This window comes from Lissotriton helveticus, chromosome 8 (assembly GCF_964261635.1).
Source record: "Lissotriton helveticus chromosome 8, aLisHel1.1, whole genome shotgun sequence".
NCBI classification, from domain to species: Eukaryota; Metazoa; Chordata; class Amphibia; order Caudata; family Salamandridae; genus Lissotriton; species Lissotriton helveticus.
The window spans coordinates 899807732-899830294 of NC_136069.1; the positions used below are offsets into that span (position 1 = coordinate 899807732).

Consider the following 22563-nt stretch of genomic DNA (forward strand, 5'->3'; position numbering starts at 1 on the left):
CTTTACAGGCCACTTTCTCCTCAAGAGCTTGGCCCACCCCAGAGAGTTGTACATTTGTGCAAAGTGGGCCTTGATTAGCTGTTCGCTGGGGAGGACTACAATCCTCGAGGCTCCGCAGTGACACTGGAGAATGCAGACATCCCTAGTGGAGCCCATGATAAAGGGCCTAAACAAACATGGTTTTCCCCAGCCCTGGTGGGCCGTTTTTCATTGGGTATAGTATGCTTTGCTTCTGTTGAAATTCTCTATTTTTCAGGCCTCCTGGCCTCTAAAGCCTTTCAAGGTTTGAGAGCACCAGTTTTACTGACCTTCCTCCTTGCACAGGACCGGTCTCCTGTCTTGGTACCTAGCACTTCCCCTGGGCACTGAGTCTTCCTTTGTAGTACCCCAGGGCACTCAAGGCAGTCTGCCCTACCTGCCAGGTTCCAAGCTTTCCCTAGGCCACTTGTAGTGCACTTGTGTCAGTGGACAACAGGTGCCCCCCCCCTTCAGAGGTCATAATCCTGCAGAACCAGTCAACAGAGGAACCAGGGAAACCCTCCATAGTCACCCAAACATATGTTGTCCCCTGGAGAGAGTAGGGAGCCAGTGTGACTGGCCGTGGAGAAACAAATCCCCGTCTCTGTGTGGCAACTGAAATCAGAAGTCCTTGAGTCCAACTTAGCCGTGGGGAGTCTGGTTTCTTCTCTCCTCCAGCTGGGCATTCCTCCAGCATTGCTTTCCCTCTGTTTCAGATTGTTTTAAGGGACTGGGTGGGGAAACGTCCAGAAGGTAGGCACCTTTTCCTAATCCTAGGGTGGCATATTATCAGTCCACGGCTGTCCCAATCCTTCTCCACAGCATTTTGGGAATCTCCAAGATGGTTATCTCCAGAGGCCAGTTGAAACACCTACTATGAGATGCTTAAGACCCACCACTATCCGGTACGGATGCCTGGTCTCTTCCCTCCAGAACTTTGAAGGACAACTCCTCCAGTCACTGGCTCTAGAGGAATGGCTCGCTCTCGTTTGTTCCCATGTAATTGAATGTTCCCAGGCCAGGTGCAGGGTGAAAAGTAATTTGCACCTGCAGATTCCATCCCCACCCTTTCTCTTCCTGGTATCAGACCAAATTACTGGCAAACTTGTGTGGGAAGCCCTTGATCCTCTGGCTATCACGAAGGGTAATTAAGTTGGCCCATCAGAGTGGTTTAAGGGTCAGAATCTAGTTAGGATATGGGTCACAGTTTAATGATAGACCATGAAGTACCATAAGGAGTGCAGATAAGTGGAACGTAAGGTCAGATCCTGACCCAGGATCCTGGTTTATCTTAATATTCCTACATCAGACGAACTTCTAAGGCCAACTATGGCAAGACGGTAGTCTGGCGCAGAATTTGCGAATAGTGAACAATGCAGTGAAGCAGTCTACGTACTTCAATTAAGCACTATATATGTACATAGTCCCACTGTTAATGCCCACTCATATTTCAAAGCCTGCACGGCTCACACCATTTTATGAACGGTCCTTTCTGCGACAGGCTGTCTATGCGCACATACTGGGCTGAGTTAGACAGCAGACTCAAAAGCTCAGCCTGCACACCTGTGCACCCACTTGTGCACGTGTCCACATGCAACCAACACAGAGCATCTTATCCGAGCTGCACAGCAGTGGACTTTATTTTCAAAAGGTACACTCTGGTGGTTAGCACTTCCAATCCATCAAAACAGAGATTGCAGTGAATGAAACTCAGTCAGGGAGACTGAGCCGAAGTCCAAAAAACGAGGAAGAATGTATCTTTTACTTTCTTGTACGACGAATGTTATTTATTGTTTGGTAAGACAAATTAAACCATAAGAAATCCCCAGTTTAAAAGATGACATGATCTAGCAAATAAAACTAAAATATAGCAAATAATGTTGAAATAAAAAAGGGGTGGCAAATCTATCCTTTTTTTGTATCAATTGTGTAAAGAATTCCTAGACCTGGTTATTTGTCATGAATCAAATTTGGAGGCTTTATCCGCTGCATTATATTCACAAATTGATTCTGTTTTTTTTTTTTTAATACATTTTTTAGTTCAAGAAACACTTTAAATAAATTGATTATTTTTTTAACAAATGGTTATGCTTTTGAAGCGTTATAAACAAGTTTTTTTATTTTTTGAGCCCGTTTTTTGCAATTTTCTAGTGATAATAGGGCAAATTAAAATGGAAACAATTCACAATATTCTACGAAGCAAATCTTCTAACATAGGCACAATTTATTTTTGGGCAAGTGGAATGAACTAGCACTGCAAGTATCTTTCTTCAGTAGATATACAAATCTATGACAAGTAGAAGATCGCATGAACAGTACACTAACGCTATTTATCTCCTAATAACCTGGCATTCCATATTTTGTTATGTCCATTTTTTACTATCAACCAACAAAAGCATTTCTCCATTCATCTTTCCATGACTATCCTTCTCCATCTCTCTGTATCTTCCTTGAAAGCGCCCAGCCTCATTCAAGTCCATCTCAATATCAATCTAAATTTCAATTTCCACACCGATTGTGTGTCCCAATATCTCCCTTGATCACTAGTTCCCACGGTATTTCTGATTCTATCTGTTTTTAACCTCATATCTGTAAAAACAATATTGTTTTTATCATTTTTTTTTAGCAACAGGTCATATCTGACACCTCGTCCAGTTGAAAGCAATGGAGTGCCATTAACCTGATTTAAGTGTAAAGTGTATCAGGATTACTATCAAAGATCAGTATCAACTGTAGATCTGGTATTCATCTCCCTGGGGCTGTTGTTGGCTAAGAGAGAAAGCGCACTCAGGTGGGGGGCGGAGGGGGGGGGGGGGGGGGAAAGCAGCTACCGCATTACAAGCTTGGTTAAATAGTCTTACATATTGCAACATCAACAGCGACCTGTTTAGCAGCACTTTACCCAGGGCCTCCCGCCCAAAAGACATATGGGGCCCATTAAAAAACTATACAACAAAAGAAAGGCTGATAGGTTATAACAGTTTGCAACTGAATGCCTGGTTTGGTTGACAGTGGAGAGGTACCCTTTATATTTCTATCTGTATGGTTTTTAACAACTCTTGTCTTCATATTGTATCAAGCACAAAAGCAATGTTTACTCAACTCATTTACTGTTTTGCTCGAGAAACTAGTAAATGAGATATAAGGATTTATAACAGCAACAACAAAAAACTGTAGGTCTGGTCACTTTTCATTAAATATGTATGCAGTTGGAGTGTTGGTAAAAGTTGCTGTCTTTTTCATGCTGATATTCTTTTTCTTTAGGGGGACGTGGGGCAAATGGATGCCCTGTCATTACATTTCCGGACTACCCTGCTTTCAGCGAAATCCCCGAGAAGGAATTCCAGAATGTCTTGACCTACCTAACTAGTGTGCCCAGGTACGAGGCTGCTACTGAAAACAAGTGAGCTTTCGTGTCATTGAAATGTGTATTAAGTGTATTATCTTATCGCTGGCATGAGCTCTTCAACATTGAATGTGTGACAATAATGGGAACCGCCAGGTAACTGTAGAGAAAAAGTATTGGTATTTGATGGATTCTTCCAAACTACTTTTGTGTCATCATTTTTTCACAATAGGGTCTTTCTCTTTGAGAATATTCATGTGAAAGGTAAGAGTGATGTAATTTAGAAGAGACTGAAGGGAAAAAGGAGGCTTTGTTGGGATTTCATATTTTGAGCTGTACTGCTGATCTGCCCACCCTCCTTTATCACTGCTTCTTTCCCCAATTTATCTGATTTCAACAAAACGTAGTCAGCTAAGACTCGGGGGAAAATTAAGTTGCCTTTTTGTGGTTAATAAACATCTTGTTCATGTGTGGCATGGGTATAGCTCATGCTCAATTGCCATGTTGGGCCGCCACGTGTCGCTGCTTGTTTTTGAGAGTAGCCACAATGGGAGACACTCACAACCAAGGCCCATCGTTGGGGTGTGTGTAGTGATACTCTTGCTAAGTTTATTCCCTCTTTCACCAACACTTAGATGATGAATCTGTATTTTTGTGTCACTAGCTGGATTGCTCCATTGTTATGTTGTGTCATTATGGAGTGCCATTTTTCTCCAACTTTTGACCACTAATGGGTACTTTTTCCATGATAGTTTGGTAGATTTATAGTTTGAAGTGTATTCCCATCAGTCGATTTGCAGGGCTGTTACGAAGTTCAAGTGGCAGCTCCCTGTAGGTTAAATCCTGCGGCCTTGCCTTGGAAATGCATGGCGGTATTTTCCCGTGCATTGTCCTGGCGACACCCTATTCTAATAGGAAAATATTTAAGTCGATGCGTTCAGTGCTGACTGCTCTATCTTCCCTTCATATTTTTTGACACACAAGATATTGCCACTGGTATCCTTTTTAAACATTTTGCTTTGCGCATTCCCACTGTCAGGTCATTAGCGAAGCTCTTTTTTACACACTCTCTTGGGCCAAATTTAGGCACATTTGAGAAAGTTGCTAGTTTATGACAACTTCAACAAGCTGTCTTTCGCTTCCACATTGTCACACTTAGTGACCTGGCTTGGCTGCCGTACAGACATAGAGATCTGTTGCTGTCAGGTAGTTCACTATTTGCCAGTGTTCACACCACTGCAAATCGCTCGTATTGAGCACATTTTCATATGTATTAGAAGATGCTGGAGGGAACTCCGGGATGGCGTTGCTATATTTAGACAGCAAACCGCGATTTAAGCTGCAACGTATACAGGTGTATCGTTTGGTAGAGAGGTGTTTGAGATGGAAGCAAAGCTGAAGCTGTCATCAACCAAACCTGTAAAAGTTAGCAAGGAACTCTGATCATCTGTACCATATATGTTTTGTATGGTGTGTACATGTTTCAGATGCGGAATACAATGAAGTGTAGGAAGGGGAGCTCAAATCGTTGGTTTACATGAATTATAAATGCACGCTGGAAGTGATATGGGATTGTTTATCATATTTGTATTTAGTACTTACAAAATCATTCACATCAGTGGTTGTTTAAGCTGAAAACTGTAGCACAGTGGAGACAAAAGCAGCATGTGGGGTGGTATTCTGGAACAAATTCTCTCGGGGTTGGAGGGGAGGCCGATAGTTTTCATCTGGAAAGCACCCACCTCTGTCATATTCTTACACCGTACAGAACTGAGAGATCCCCGTTTTCGAGCACTGGGCTTGTTAGTGAAACCTCTGCTTTCTCTTAATGTTGCAAATATTTCAAATCAGCTCATGGATGATCGTTTAGTCTGGAAACCTTTTGGTAAATATACGGGAATATTCGATTGACTGCCAAGACTTGGATTGCCAAATTGCACCAACATGAATATTATAATTGGAGACTGGATAATTAATGGCGATGGAGAGAAGTGCGGTTGCTGAAATTCCAATCACAGGGGGCCTGATTCCATCGAATATAAAATAAAAGGATATTCACCAAAAATGTTCTCTACTGCGTAAATGTGTGGTTTTACTTTTTTGCGTACATTCATAAACTTTCTATGGGTACACCTAGATAGCTGTATCAGTTACAGGTTTCTAGGCGTACACCTGAGAAATCATTTGACTTCTCCTGCAAATTCGTTTCCACAAGCCGGAATTGTACGCTTAGGACAATTTTGCTTTGCGGAATGGTAGTTGTATGTTTTTTTATTTTTTTTGCCTCCATGGAAAAAAACTTTTTTCCCCATGCAGACACCTCTTCATCCACATCCGCATGACCTTTGCTGGGCTGTGTTTCCCTCCCGACACTAGAATGGGTTTTACTTTAAACCTTTCCTGGTGTTAAGTCTCCAACCATTTCTAGGGTGAGAAAGTCCGAAAAAGAGTTTGTGAATATAAAAAAATGCCTTGTTTGTTTGTGTTCTCAAACTCGAAAGGTTAAGCAATCCTTGTCAGACTCACTTACCTCCCACTACCAAAGTTACAGTAATTATAGTAAATGCTCAACTTTATAGCTACCTAGAGAGGATTTAATGCTTCGATTAACCTCCTAACCTCCGGCCTTCCACCCAATCAGGATTTATACCAGCGCATTCAACTGAATCTGTCCTTACTACAGTCCTTGATGCCTTTATTTAACTATAGACACATGCAAGGCAGCATTTCTGGTTTTACCTAATATCTCTACAGCTTTTGACTCTTTATCTCATTCTGCTCTCTTGCATCACTTGAGCAAGATGAGATTGGGAGGCAGTGTCCTGAGCTGATTCAGCTCTTCTCTGCAAGAAATGTAGCAGGCAGATTTGTTTGGCATTTATAAGGATACACCTAAAAGCCTATGCTGTGATGTCCCACAAGCATTTTCTGCTAGCCATACATTATTTAATATATAAATGATAGCCCACTTTCAACTTTAATTCGATCTTTTAGTTTCACCTTCTGTAGATATGTAGACGACAGCTAAATGATAGGTTTGAAGGAGACCCTAACTAGCTCAGGAAAACATTCTCAATTGTTTTACAGCATGGGCAGATTTAATGAGAGAAAAATTAACATCTAATGGAGACTGTTAGTTGTAGATTCCTTACCTTAGAATTTCCCTGAGACGTCAGTTTGGATCTGGAGATTCTTTTCTTCAGCAATACCCCTGCGCATCGTTAGGTGGTGTTGGTTGGTTCTCCGTCTGTCTTTGGCATCATGGGCGCTGAGATGACGTCGCAGAATCTATATAGACTCAGCCCATTTGCGCTGACGTCAGTTCTTTCTTTTTCCACGCCAGCCTTGCACAGATCTGGAAAGAGCTACCCCTAGCCACTGTTTTCCAACTTTTTGTCAACGTCTTTTTTGAGTCATAGACTCCTGGTGCATCAAGAATGTCCCAGTGAAGGTCCGGCTTCAAGCCCTGTGGTTTCTGCCACTGGATGATGTCCGTGACGGATCCACACCTTGTGTGTCTTTGGTGTTTTAAGTACGACCACGACCCAAAGTCGTGCTTCGAGTGCCATGCCATGAACCCGAAGGCTTTGTGGGAGCGGGCCCGAAAGCCGCTGGGGGCCCTGCTCTTGGCTCTGATTGGTTCTGGTTCAGGTGGAAGGTCTCCATAATCGTCATGGAGTCCACACTCCTCGCACTCGAAGTCATCGGGGAGATCTACCAGTAAGTCAGGGAAACACAAAGGAAGTCGAAGAAGCATAAATCCAGGACCTTAAGTGTCGTTGCTCAAAGGCTCCTTCTCTTGAGTCAACTTCTGAGATGGCTACACGCCTCTCTCCCTTTCTAGGTGCCGGAGTGTCTCCTGCCCAACCCAAATCCAACAGTTCTATGAGGCCTTTTACCTCATATACCGGCAGCCCGCCTCCACTGGTATGTCTTCGGGCCCACGGAGTCATTCGGGGCCCTGGGATTTCGATGTCAGTAGCTCTGGCCCCGGACGGTCCCGCTGGATCTGGATCGATGCCGGTCGGTCTCACTTGACCTTCCCCGACGTCGATCCCGACAATAACGCTCCCGGCGTTGACCGTGCCCCTGGTGGGCGCCGACCCCAACCTCATCCCAGAAGTGGACACGGAGCCAGACCGACGTCAATTCCGACGCTGGAAGAGACTTTCTTCCCGGTCTTCATTCCTGGCATTCCTTTTGAACCAGAAGGTGAGGAAGAGGACTGGGAGGGCCCGCTTGACCCTCTCACTGACCAGCTTGAGAAACCAGACTGGAGAATGGACCTGGGTGATGCCAGTGGTCTGAACACTTCCCTTGACACTGGCCTGCTTTCTTCCTCTACTATGGCTATGGAGAAGGGCAACCGAGGTCCTCTGCCTCAAGCTCCCTATGGTGCCAGTCAGGACTAACCTCCTGACAGAGGTGCTTCTGCCTGTTGCTTCCTCTTCTGAACCCTTTTTGCCATTCAATGAAGACCTCACTTTGTCTAAGCCCAGCACAGTGGCCCTTGTGGAGAGGATGATTGCCTGCTGCCACCTTCCAGCTCCGGGTGACCCAGCGTTCCCAACCAGACACCCCTCCCCTGAGAGCTTGGTAGTCCAAGCCTCTTCATCAAAAGGTGCATTCCCTTCTGCTCCCCTAGATAGGGAATCCAAGAAGCTGGACCTTCTTGTGAATAAAATGTTCTCTTCCTACAGCATGGCATTGTGGTAGGTGAATACAGCATGCCTCTTGGGCCGCTACTCCCATATTGTCTGGGATATGGTCGAGCGGGTGCTTCCTCAGTGCCTGGAGAACACCCAGACCGTTCTTTCTTAAGCAGTGGCAGGCGAGAGAAACAGAGCCAAATTCACTGTACGATATAGACTGGATACCACCGTCTCACTGGACATAATGATTGCCACGTCAGCTGGTTGAGGACTTCTGGCTTCTAAGGGGATATCCAGTCTTCTTTGATGGACATGCCCTTTGATGGCACTTGCCTTTTCGGCGACAAGGCAGACTCAGCACTTGAGTGCTTCAAGGATTCTTGAACTATGGCCAGATCCTTGGGCCCCATAGCTACCTCACATCCACCTCAATCTACCTTTTGTCCCTTTTGTAGCTACAGAAGGGGTGTCCAGCCACATCCTGCCCAGCCACAGAGTCACGCCAACTGTCCAGCCTCTGTGTGGCCACCTATGTAGGATCCAGCATCCTCGTGGGTCAGGGAGCCAGCGTGCAGGCCAGTCCACCCCCGCCAAAGCCTCCAAAGCTTCTAAGTCTGACGGTTTAGGCCCATCATCGGAAGTATCCGCCATCACCTCCTCCACTGGCAATCCATGACTTCATACAGGTGGGTTCTGCATATAGTCCGAAGAGGCTACTCCCTCCCCTTCGAGACTACCCTTCCTTCCATGCCTACTTCTTACGATCACATGATGGATGGTCATTTGGCTCTTCTCCGCCAAGAAGTATCAGCTCTCTTGGCCAAGGGAGCTATAAAGTGCCAGAAGTAGGTCGTTGTTGTTATTCCCACTACTTCCTGGTACCCTAGAAGGACAAAGGCCAGTGTCCTATCTTAAACCTACGGGCCCTCAACTTCTTCCTCTGGAAGGAGAAGTTAAAAATGCTCACCCTGGCCCAAGTTCTGTCTTCACTTTATCCAGGAGACTGGCTGGTGGCATTGGACTTGCAGGACACTTATTTTCATATTCCTGTCCTGCCGGCCCACAGATGTTACCTTTGGTTAACGTTGGCCACGAGCACTTTCAGTTCACTGTGGTCCCCTTTGGCCTAACCAGTGCCCCTCAGATGTTCACAAAGGTAATGGTGGTGGTCACAACTCATCAGAGCAGATCAAGTGTTCCAGTCTTTCACTATCTCGACAACTGTTGAAGGTGGGCTCGCCCCAGGCTGTCGTCTCCCACCTCCAAACTACGGCGGACCTCCTGCATTCGCTGGGGTTCACTATCAACATGCCGAAGTCACACCTGACTCCGCCTCAGATGCTCCGTTTCATCGGGCGGTACTGGACACAGTGCATTTTCGGCCTATCCTCCCGAGCATCAAGTCCGGGATATTCGGGCTATGATACAAATGTTTTAGCCTCTATCCGGGATTTTGGTGAGAATGACTATGTGGCTGCTGGGCCTCATGAACTCCTGCTTCCTGCAGGTGGATCATACCAGATTGCATATGCGGTCTCTGCAGTGGGTCCTGAAGTTCCAGTGGGTGCAGCATCAGGGGAATCATTCCGACTACGTCCAGATCTCAGATGGAACTGTGCACCAGCTGCATTGGTGGCTCACAAACCGAGATTGGGTCCGAGGCACATCCCTCTTCCTTCCCCAACCAGATCTAACAGTGGTGACGAATGCGTCACTTCTGGGACGGGGTAGCCACGTGTGGGAGGCGGAGATCAGAGGCGTATGATCTCCAGCGGAGTCCGGCCTCCATATTAACCTTTTGGATCTCCGGGCTATCAGACTGGCACTGAAGGCATTCCTTCCCTCTCTCAGGAGGAAAGTGGTGCAGGTGTTCGCCACTACCATGTGGTACTCCAACAAACAGGGTGGGTTGAGGTTGTGAACCTTTTATCAGGAGGCTCTCTGCCTCTGCCTCTGGACGTGCCTGGAACATCGGAACCTAACCCTGGTGGGCTCCTGAAAGCCAGGGTGGACGAACTCAGTCGTCGTGCCTAGTCGATCACGAACAGCGTCTCCATCCGGAGGTGGCGCAATGTCTCTTTCAGCAGTGGGGAGAGCCTTGGTTAGATCTGTTTGCTGACATTGTGCTTTCTCTTCAGAGGCAGTTTTGCATGTTGAAGGTTCCAAGGCAGTGCTCGACCAGCGAAGCTTTTCGTTGTGGGTGGAGCTTCGGCCTCATGTACACTTTTCCGTCTGTACTACTTCTGCCCAGAGTGCTCAAGAAGATCAAACGTGACGGGCTCGAGTCATGCTTGTAGCTCGTGACTGGGCACGAAGAGTCTGGTACCCGACCTTCTGAGCATGGTCTTCAGGAGGATCTTCTGTCACAGCATCAGGGGAGGGTTCTTCACCCAAAACTGTCCAGTTTCCACCTCCTTAAGTGGAGATTGGGCGATGGTAGTTGACAGCTTTCGACCTTCTGCCTAAAGTCTGTGAAGTTATCTTGGCATAATCTGATGAAAGTTGGATAGATGCACTGCAAGTGGGTTTGTATGGCAGTAAACTCTTTATTTCTTTTTTGGTGCACCGGAAGGAGGCGTCGAGGGTCCTGCGACGTCCTAGTAATTGAGTTTGAGAAGTGAGACTAGATAGAACCTAGACTCATCCCTTACGGGCACACAATTTGTTGTCTTTTGAATGAGAAAGACTTCCACTCCTGTTAGTTACTTAATGTTCGTGTTTATTTCATACTGTTATTTAAGTTAGAAATTAAAGTTTTTTGAACATCTTGTATTGTCCTCTTAATTTTTCATAAACATTGTGTATTCCACAGGCAATGTCAGTATTAAATTACCAATGCATTTCGGGCATTATACTCATGCCCTTCATCAGGGAAACGACAATGCCTTTCATAGTGAAGAGTTCGCATCTGGAATCATAATGTCAAGCAGGTTGATAACCGTAGTGGTACTTCAGTAGCTGCGGCACGAAAACTACAGCTACTGAAGTGCCACTACGGTTATCAACCTGCTTGACATTATGATTCCAGATGCGAACTCTTCACTATGAAAGGCATTGTCGTTTCCCTGATGAAGGGCATGAGTATAATGCCCGAAATGCATTGGTAATTTAATACTGACATTGCCTGTGGAATACACAATGTTTATGAAAAATTAAGAGGACAATACAAGATGTTCAAAAAACTTTAATTTCTAACTTAAATAACAGTATGAAATGAACACGAACATTAAGTAACTAACAGGAGTGGAAGTCTTTCTCATTCAAAAGACAACAAATTGTGTGCCCGTAAGGGATGAGTCTAGGTTCTATCTAGTCTCACTTCTCAAACTAAGTTATCTTGGCAGCCAGGCATCCCTCCACTAAAAATGTATACACCTGTAGGTGGAACAAATTTGTGGCATGGTGCACAGCAAAGGCTGTTGATCCCCTTTTTGTTCCTCTTTCGGAGGTTCTCGTGTATACACTTTCTTTAGCCCAGCAGGGTTATGCCTTGGGCACTCTTAAAGGATATTGTGTGGCCCTCTCTGCTTTTCTTCGTCTACCAGATCAACCTTCTTTATTCAAGTCTCCTATCATTACCGGATTCTTTAAGGGCCTTTCTCATCTGTTTCTTCTATCTCCTTTTGTAATGTCACAATGGGACCTACATCTGGTTCTCACCTTTCTTATGTGTACTCTCTTCGAGCCTCTTCATAACTGTCCCCTCAGGTTCCTGACTCTCAAAACTGACTTTCTTGTTGCCATCACCTCTGCTCGCAGGGTGAGTAAGCTTCTGGCTTTATCGTCTAAGCCCCTTTTCTATCTGTCTATCAGGATAAAGTGGTGCTTCCGGCCAACTTTCATTCCTTCCTAAGGTCATCACACCTTTTCATGTGGGAAAATCTATCACTCTGCCCACCTTTAACCACCCCCATATCCTCCCAAGGAGAAGGAGAGACTCCTCCGTCTGGACCCAAAATGTGCATTGTCTTTTCATCTTGATCACACAAAAGATTTCTGGGTGGGTGATTAACTCTTCATTGGCTATGTGGGTGCCAAGAAAGTTTGGGCTCTTCAAAAATCAACCATCTCTGGATGGGTTGTCTTCTGCATTAAAATATGCTATGCTTTGGCGAGAAAGGACCCTCCTGTGTGGGTGGCGTGCTTTTCCCACCCGAGCAACGATGGCAACCACTGCATTAGCACTTGGAGCTCCAGTTCTTGACATCCATCAGGCATCAACTTGGGCTTCCTTGCACACGTTTACCAGACACTACTGCCTGGATAGCCAAGTCCGGAGGGATGGATACTTTGCCTGTTCGGTACTCCAGGACTTTCTGGTTTGATCTTGGTTCGCAGACCCTCCTCCAGGTATGGTATTGCTGGGGTATCTAATCTAAGGTAAGGAATCTACAGCTCACGGTCTCTATCAGAAGAAAAAGTTACTTACCTTCAGTCATGATGTATCTGGTAGAGACATATGTTAGTTGTAGTTTCCTTACCGCACTTCCCATACTCCCGACTCTGCAACCTGATTTCTAGAGATAGGGACTCCCTAACGAGCCCTAGTTTTGACACAGCAGTGGTCAGTGTCTTTCATGGCTCTGCGCTTCTGGTGTGGAAAGTTTTGTTACGAACGGAGATCAGCGCACATGGGCGGCGTCTATGTAGGTCCTGCGACGTCATCCTTGCGCCTACTATGCCAACAACAGGCGCTGAGCCGACTGACGCCACCTATCTGAAAGAAACACATAGTGATAGATTCCTTACCTTAGAATTACCCCCAGACGTCAGACTGGATCCGGAAAGTTTTTGTCACCAGTACCCCTGGGCATCTGTAGGTGGCATCGTGCGGCTCTGCGTCCGTCACTGCCATCGTAGTCGCCGAGATAACGTCCTGGGCGCTACTTAGACGCTTCTCACACTACTGACGTCAGTTTTTTCTTTTCCTGCGCCAGCAAGCGCAGATCTGGGAGGAGCAGGAACTCCCAGGTAATTTTTGACTGACTTTTTTAGGCTTTTTGTCTCCATTTTTTAATTGAGTCTTCGACTCCTAAGGTGCAGTTAGGATGCCTGGTTTTAAGTCCTGTGATGACTGTCAACGTATGATGTTGGTGACGGACCCACACGGACGGGGTGTGTCTTCTGCCTGGGGCGCGACCAAGATCTTAAGTCGTGCCCCGACTGCTGTGCCATAGTGCCGAAAACATTGTGGGAGCGGTCTCAAAAGTTGCTGGAAGCCCAGCAGTCGGCTCCGCGTGGTTCGAGGTCCCGGCCCCGAGGGAGGTCGAGGGACCGTGCGCAGAGTCATCAACATCGGTCTTCTGGATCAAAGTCTTCGCACTCTGGTCAGGTAAGGCGAAGCACAAGAAGTCGAAGAAACAACATCATTCTCCGGCTTTCCCTCGCCGGTCGTGCGACGCGGCTAAGGGTGCGGGTGGTGTCTCCCCCGCGGCTCAGGTGGAGCCTATGCAGTGGCCCCCAGCCTGCCTGCCCTTTCCGGGTTCGTCAGCGACTCCGGCCCAGATGCAGGAATTCCTGTCGGCCATGGCTCGCCTACTTGGGCCGTTGGGTCCCGCCGGTGTGCCTTTGGGCCCTGCTTTCCCGAGTGCGGGTCCTAGCCTTTCACTGCCGGTGGCTCTGGCCCCGGCGTTGCCATCGGCTCAGGCGTCAAGAGACCACCCTGGATTCAGGCCTGGATCAAGGTCGATGCAGGTTGACCTTATAAACCTCCACCGAGCCCGCTGGCACCACTCCGGATGTTTCAGCCCCAAAGTGGACACGGCGTCGCTCGATGCCGTTTTTGACGCCGCTCGGGGATTTCTATCCCGATGTCCTTACTCCCTATTTTTGGCCTGTACACCAGCATGAGGAGGAAGGGGAGGACTGGGAGGGATGAGAGGACCCTCTTGCAGCTGCTTGCGAGTCTGAACAGGACTGGGCAGAGGAGTTGGAGGATGCCAGTGGTCTGAATACCTCACCAGACCTTGGCATGCTTTCTCCTACTACCGTGGCTACGGAGGAGTCCGCTAGTTATGCTGTGGGGATGCGTAGGGCGACCGAGGCCCTACACCTCGAGCTCCCTACTATGGCTGTCAGGACTGACCTCCTGACGGAAATGCTTCAGCCAGCAGCTACTTCTGCGGAGCTGCTGCTTCCTTTCAACGAAGCACTTTCTGACGGTCTTTTGGGCACTTGATCCAGGCCCACCACTCTGGCTCCGGTGGATAGGAACATGGCCCGATGCCATTGCCCGGCTCCGGGTGACCCCATTTTCCTCTCCCAACACCTCACCCCTGAGAGCTTGGTTGTCCAAGCCTCTGCTTCCCCGACTGCCTTCCCTTCCGCACCCCCGGATAGGGAATCCAAGAAACTGGATCAGTTCGGAAAGAAGGTTTTTTCTTCTGCCAGTTCTGCGTTGTGGTCCGTTAACACTGCATGCCTTTTGGGCCGTTATTTCCACTCTCTGTGGGATACAATGGCACAAGTGCTGCCTCAGTATCCGAGGATGCCCGTCAGCTCTCTTCCAGGCTGTTGCAGAGGTGAGGGACTCAGCTAAGTTCATGATCCGTTGTGGCCTAGACACCGCCGACTCACTGGGCACACCTGGTTGAGGACCACTGGATTCTCGGGGGATGTCCAAAACACCCTTATGGACATGCCCTTTGATGGCGATTGCCTCTTCGGCGACAAAGCAGACCACGCCCTGGAGCGATTTAAGAACTCACGGGCTACGGCAAAGTCCTTGGGGCTCTATGCAGCCCACCCTCCTCCGCAGGCTGCTTTTCGCTCCTTTTGCGGCACCGGAAGGGGCGCCCGCAGCGTCCGCAACAGAGCCACAAGCCTGCGCAGAAACCATCCCAGCGCGGCTGAGTGTTCCGCAGCGGGCAGGTCAGTCCACCCCTACCCCGGCCACCACTGCCTCCAAACCTTCCTAGTCCGAACTTTCAGGCACACCATACGCCTGTGGGCAGCAGGCTTCGCCATCACCTCCCCCACTGGCACACAATCACATCGGACATGTGGGTTTTAGAAATAGTCTGAAAGGGGAACTCCCTCCCCTTCAAGACTAGCCCTCCAGCCATACCACCTCAATCCCACCACATGTCGGGGATCACTTGGTGCTTCTTCAGCAGGAAGTTGCACCCCTCTTGTCAAAGGGGGCCATAAAGCACGTTCCAACGCCAGAAGTAGGTCGTGGTTGCTATTCCCACTACTTTCTGGGGCTAAAGAAGGACAAGGGCCTGCGTCCTATCTTAGATCTTCAGAACGTAAATCGCTTCCTCTGCAAGGAGAAGTTCAAGATGCTTACCTTAGCTCAGGTCTTGTCTGCCCTCGACCCAAAAAACTGGATGGTAGCGCTGGACTTGTAGGATGCTTACTTCCACATCCCAGTCCTGCGAGCCAGCTGGTGTTACCTGTGTTTACCGGTAGGCCACAAGCATTTTCAGTTTACTGTGCTCCCCTTTAGCCTTACTAGCGCCCCTCGGTTTTTCACAAAATTGATGGCGGTGGTCGCAGCTCATCTGCGCAGATCAGGGGTTTCAGTCTTCCCCTATCTCGACGACTGATAGTTGAAGGCGGGCTCACCCCAGGCAGTCGCTCCCACCTCCAGAGAACGGCCAACCTCCTGCATTTGCGGGGGTTCTCCATCAATGAGCCGAAGTCGCACATGATTCCCTCTCAGAAGCTCCTTTTCATTTGAGCGGTTCTGGACATGGCGCAGTTTCGGGTCTATCCTCCAGAACAACGAGTCCGGGATATTCGGGCTCTGATTCCAATCTTTCAGCCCTTATCCCAGGTTTCGGTCAGAGTGACCCTGAGTCTGCTGGGCCTCATGGCCTCCTGCACCCCGCTGGTCAATCATGCCAGATGGCATGTATGTCTGCAACATGGCACTGTTGGAAAAGCAAAAAAAATGCTTTTTCAAAATAGGAAAATCACTCATTTGAGTGCTCCCTACATATCAGGATTCGGTAATTTACAGAATCGGTATTTAAGAATTCGGTAATTTACCGATTCCTTAAATGACCGATTCGGTAAAATACCGAATCCTTAAAAAGTGCCACCTACATCTCAAAAACCCAATACTGGTCGGTATGGGCCGAAATTACCGAATTTCGGCCGTTACCGACCGGTATTTGGCTACCTACATCGGGCCCTTACAGCTAGATGTATGTAATTCCCATTTACAGACTCTTAAATACCGAATTTTACCGATTCGGCATTTAGGAGTCTGTAAATGGGAAGGAGGCAGATGTAGGTAATTCCGAATTCTGGAATACCGAATCTGTAAGATTCGGTATTTACCGATTCGGTAAATACCGAATCGGTATTGCCCATTGATTCCTATGGGCCTTGAAGCCCATAGGAATCAATGGGCAATACCGATTCGGTATTTACCGATTCGGTAAATACCGAATCCTGCAAGGGTGCAGGGGGTGCACTTTGACACCCTCTAGCACCCCAAGTACAGGCCTGTGTGACATGTGGCACACATACATGCCCTAAGGGCATGTCTGTGTGTCACATTGCACAGGTGCATGCACACCTGAATTCGGTATTTTACCACACAATAGGATTCTGTGGTAAAATACCGACTCTTAAGGGCCTGTGGCACTGTAAACTGTGCCACCTACATTTGGAATTACAGAATCGGTATATTTACTGATTCGGTAATTTACCGAATCGGTAATTTTACCGATTCGGTAAATATACCGATTCTGTAATTTTCTGCCCCCTACATCTGAAAACCCAAATACCGGTCGGTAACGGCCGAAATCGGCCGTTACCGACCGGTATTTGGGCTCCTACATCTGGCCTTAAGTTTCTTAATTTTTAACTTTTAAGTTGGGGGAGAGAACTATTCTAAGACTTGAGACACTGTTAAGTCAGCATCGGCTCCTCCGCTAAAGGCGGCAGAGCATCACCACGCAGGATAAATTAAATAAGAACAATGTTATTATCATTTTATTTTTCACTCTTGGCTGTGTAAAGGTGCAGGCGGGGCTTTGCTGCTTGCATAGCAGGGGGAGGAGTGGTGGGCACACTCTAAGTGCACATGACGGTTTGGCCATTTGTCTTGGGCCGGCCAAACCGTCCTGCACACTTTGCTTGTTCACCACAGGCTGTATTGTGTGTGGATTCTTGCGGGGTCCAGTCTCACCTAAGCTCATCTGGAGTAGCATCAGAAGCAGTGTGCTTTTCTTGACCCCCTCACCTGACAGGTTAGTCCTTGAGGCTAAGAGAAGTGGCCTCACAGGGGCCAGGGGTTGTGACCCTGGCCTCAGATTCTTTTAGGTCTTGGTTGACGGGTGGGGGAGTGTTTGCATAAGCCTCAGTGTGCAGTCACCTTCCCAGAGGAAAAAAAAACATATAATGTAATATGGTCTCAGAGCGCCTCACTTGTAACTGGAGAAGTACTTCGAGTCCTGTCAGCTCAACATCCAGTAATTCTGGGCAAATCACGTTATCTCCCTCACAAAAATAAAAATGAATTTGCTCTTGTGCAATGTAGCTGGTGCTCATGGTAATTGCTCCAGTGCCTGTAAGCCAAATTCACTCTGTAAAACTACAACAAAACAATGCTAACGATTTGGGAATCCGGGCCTAATTGTGATCCCAATTTGACACAGACAACATCTAAACTTTTGAAAGCCGAAGTCATTAGCATCGGTGAAGTTGAGAAGTCAGTCTTTTTCTGAAATATATATGTCTTGAACCCTCCGACGGTGAAGCTTTCCAGACATACTTCTTGAAAGTTGCATATCTGCACTGCACACATATGAGTATGGAACCCTCTGGGTGCACAATTATGACTTATTTTGTGACTAGTACGTTGTAATGCATTCTGAGTCATGCATGTTTGGGACATTAAGTGTAGCGCTGTTGCTCGCAGTGGACACGGTGCTATATGAAGTGTAAAATATTTTTTGACTGCGTATGCGTCGCCCTCATGTGGATTCTGCAGGTATCACTGAGCATCGATACGATGCTTTCTGTGTAACGAGTCCCTCGACAGAGCCATTTACAATGTTGAACTGTATTCACAGAACATTTCTGAAATGTACTCGTGTGTTTTCTCCTAACTTTTGGAGTAATGTTTATTTTTTTTATCATTTACAAAGGTTTGAAAGGTTTGTGAATTATATTTACTACTTTCGTAGACATTTCTACGTGGACAAATATACGTGTACACATCGGGCAGTGTATTATTGCGGGAGTAGAATTTCATTTGCAACTGACCAAACCTTCTGGGCATTCCAGTCCTGAACACCCACATCAGGCGCGCAAACTCTGCATATTGTTGGAAGAGTCAGCGCCCCCCCCCACCCCCCCCCCCCGAAATTTTTAGTAGCCCCATCCCCCGAAATTTTGCTCTAGTTGCGCCTCTGACCCACATCCTGTTACTTTGAGAATATTTGCTCACATGAAAAAGTATGTCTGAGTAAGTCTTTTTATGGTTATATAACCGTGTTTTGTTAATCAAAAACATCGATTTACTATTAAAAAGGCTATTTTTTGTTTTTGAGCAGAACATGCATTGATAACATTGTGAATCTGACCTATAGATGTATTGCATGCCGATGTTGCATTACTGTGCTACCGCCCTGACCTCTGCAGCCTTTTGTTAAATTATTCTTGCTGGGGAAAAAACGAAATTCATGGCCCAAACTTTCTTGTCCCGTGCAACCTGAATCTGAATACAGTATTACTTTGCTGGCACGCCTATGAACTTGACGAGGATCCTGAAAAAATGTTCCATTCCGGTTGCTCGCTTCAAGACCTATTTGGAAATGTACTTTATTTTCAGTTGATTTTAATTAGTCTCTCGCCCTCTTAGTAGCACCTGCACACTCCCCAGCTTTACTTACCCATTTCTGTTGGAAAATATATTTATTGTGCAGTAAGGCATTCATGTTAGAGGCCATCCACATAATGGTTTAATAAATAAAAATACACTTTTGGGTACAATGCATTGCAGCGTTGTGATTGGTCAGGGGAGCCAGAGCGCCTACCAATCATAACACTACATTGCAGCATTGGGATTGGTCAGTGGGGCCTGGCTGTGCTTCCTGATTTTTGAGGAGAGCATTGGGCAGCGATGCAGGGCCCGGTGAGAAGGTAAGTTACTGTAAAACATTTTCTTTTTGTTTTGCGCGTCCTCGCCCGACCTGCGCTCGCCCCGCCACCTGTGAGCCATGCTGACTGCCACTGTGTGACTATATCTATATCTATATCTATATATATATATATATGTATATATATATATATGTATAGAGAGAGAGAGAGAGAGAGAGAGAGAGAGAGAGAGAGAGAGAGAGAGAGATCTACACTTAAAAAACAAAGTTTAAAGTAATGTTATTGTTAGGTGTGTTAAAAAGATTTGTTTTTGTTTAAAAAATGAAAACTTAGAAATTCACAGAAAAAAACAAAGGTTAAAGTAGTGTTATAGTTAAGTGAATTTGTCAATGACATTAAAGTTTTTAACTAAAATAAAACACTGAAATTCACCAGTTTATAATTTTCTCCTGCGCCATGCACTGCATTTGACCCCACATATAACGTCACTTTGTCATCATTTATGACATCACTGATGTAATCTCAAATGACATAATTGATGACATCACCCAATGAGTGTTCTAGTTTGTTTTATAGTTTACATAGCAGTGGGTAAGTACCATATTACTTGTCTACTTAATGTTGTACCGCCTCAGTTCAGCTAATGGGTGTAAGTGTTTACAAAACACATACCCTCCTAATTCACCATAGCTGTGTGTAGGTATTGAGCATGTTATAAATCGTTGTATTCAAGAGTAACTCTGTGTGCAGGTGACAGTTGACTTGTGTTTATTTTGTTCCACTCACGTTTTTTGGAATTGCAGAAACGGTTTTCAACAGGAGTAAGATTTTACGTTGTAGATACTAACCTTGTTAAGCAGGCTTCAGTTATTAGACAGAATTGTCAGCATGATCATTTCTACATAAGACTGTGTGCGCCTATGTACATGTGCTTGTTTTTCTTGAGAATAACTATCTGTAAAGTTTTCACCACAATATGAAGTTTGCAGATAGTATGAGATTTAGCACATTCAGATCTTGGTTATTTTGAGCAAATATTGCATTTCTTGACAACTGTTGCATAGCGTGTACACGGTTCTTAGATTTTTTTATGGTTTAAATCCTTTTATTGATTTTGAAAAGGTAATCATTACATTAGTTGCCACCTACATCCACTTAGTAGATACTTTTTAATACTCTGTGATATATTTCAAATTAAGGTTTTACTGTTTGCAAACAGTGTGGTATAGAGTAAACTCTATTTTATATAATAATAATAATAATCCACATTTGTATAGCACACAATCACCCGTTAGGGTCTCTAGGCGCTGGGGGCCGTCGGGAAGATTAAGCAAGCTATTGCCCAGAGTCACATGGTGCTGGGCTAACCTGCCGCCGGAGCCGGGGATCGAACCCTGATTCCCAGATTCCAGCGTCAGTCGCCCTGGCCGCGGCGCCACACCTCTTCCACTCATAGAGTAATCACTGTTTACAGTTTATAGTTGTCTACTGATATCCTCTTAATTTCTCATTGTAGGTTCAGCGAGTTTCATTTGATACCAATAAAAGCTGTCCATAGTAGGTTGTTTGTTTTGGAACTGACATTCACTATTATTAGGAACTTGGCTTTCTGCGAACAATTGTACTCAGATTGAACACCATACTCAATTAGGGTTTCTATATATCTGTGGTTGGTTGTTGATGTGAACTATGCTAGCTGTAAAGTGTATGGTAAATGGTAAATATTGTACATAATGCATGCTTTGTACACCTATGGAGTTATATCTGTGATGGCAGCAATAACGGCAGATATTCTCCTGAGCTATTTTGTGCTTACTGTCTCGCATCTCATGCAATAGTAATGTGTAGAGCAATATGCGGAAAACCAAACCTTGGATGATGTCATGAATGATGTCATAGAACATGTCATAGGAAAGTGCATGGCGGAGCACAAGTTCTAGTTTGTGCTGCTAACTGTAACTTATTAATTTCTGTGCTTTTTTTAGTTCAAAGCATTAATTTTGTCATTGACAAATTCACCTAACTATAAAGTTATTTTAACCTTTGTTTTTTCAGTGAATATTTAGAGCTTTTTAACGTAAATGAATACTTAATTATCATATGTAAACTCAACTCCTCGCCTCATCTTCTTGGGCCTGGCATTATTTTGAGGGGGAGGGGGACACACATAGCTCCCTCTCCGGGGCCCAGTGTTCCAGTGTGGGAGGGAGGTGCGCAGCCTCCATCCTTGAGCTGATTTCGAACCTGGGCACCCCATCTTGTGGGGCCCGTCATCATTTTGAGGGTGAGGGGCCATGCAGGGCCCCCCTCTCTGGTCAATTTCGGCACCGGGGACTCCATCCACTGGGTCCTGGTTTGGTTCTATTTTTAGGAGGAGTTTGCTTGGCCCCTCCCATGGCTGATTTGGGCCCTGCGGACCGCCTACCTGGCGCTTGGTGACACTCTGAGGGGAATGGGGACCATGTGGCCCCATCCCGGGCTGATTTTGGCCCCAGGGACACCATCCCCAGGGCACAGTTTTATTTTTAGAGGGAGTGTGTGCACGGCTCCCCTCCCTGAACCCATTTCGTCCCATTCAGGTGCCGATTTTGGCCCAGTGGACCCCAACCCTCTGGCCCGTCTTATTTTTAGGAGTAGAAGTGCACAGCTCTGCTCCCGGGGCCATTTCAGCCCTGGAGACCCCATCCCCTGGGGCCCTGCATTAGTTTGAGGGGGAGACTGGAGCACGCAGCCCCCCTCCCCTGGTCCATTTTGCCCCGGGGACACTATCCCCGGGGCCCTGTGTTATTTTAAGAGGGGGATACTCATAGCCGCTCTCTCCTGGCCGATTTCGGCCTCAGGGACCTCATTCCCTGGGCCTGGGTGTTATTTTGAGGGTGAAAGGGGCACACCCCGCCGCTACCCTGGTCCGATTTAGGCCCTGGGGACACGGAGTTATTTTTGGGGGGGGCACACACGGCCCCCATTCCCTGGGGCCAGGTGTTATTTATAGGGGGAGTGGACGCACATCTCCACTCTTCGGAACAATTTAGGCCCCAGGTTCCCCCTGCCCTGGGGCCCGGCAACATTTTGACGATGAGGAGATGCTCGTGGCCCCCCTCCTCGGGCCAATTTCACCCCCAGGGACCCGATCTCCCGGGTCTCAGCACTTTTTTGCAGGGTAGGGGGCATGCAGCCCCAAATCAGCCAGGGGATACATCCCTTTAAAGCTGCCCACCCAGGACACCCAGCATTCGACCATTGGGGGCTGCGAGGGGAGCCCCAAGTCCCCAGCCAACTACCTAGTCATACTGCTTGAGCCGGCATTTCTCCCGTCCACTAGGAGCAGCTTCTAATGCTGCTCCTTGTGGGCAGAAGCAATTTTTTTGCTTCAGTGCGGGCCGGGAAATAGATGAAAAGTCCGCTCCCAGCGTGGGGGAGCATTTTTGAAGCTCTCGCCTGCTGGGAGTGGACTTGGTGTTTGTTGTAAGCGAGAGCGCAAACAGG

General features: G+C 46.9%; 1 protein-coding gene across 12 annotated transcripts in view; it reads left to right on the forward strand.

The window, feature by feature from the left end:
* MCF2L (MCF.2 cell line derived transforming sequence like) overlaps window positions 1-22563 on the forward strand; it is a 1263355-nt gene that overhangs the window by 891654 nt on the left and 349138 nt on the right. For 6 of the 12 annotated variants that reach the window (XM_078657683.1, XM_078657688.1, XM_078657690.1 and 3 more), the window contains one exon: window positions 3283-3421. In XM_078657683.1, coding sequence (XP_078513809.1) covers window positions 3283-3421 — 139 coding nt within the window. The remainder of the gene's footprint in view (window positions 1-3282; window positions 3422-22563) is intronic. The other 6 variants (XM_078657685.1, XM_078657689.1, XM_078657692.1 and 3 more) reach the window with 1 other exon arrangement.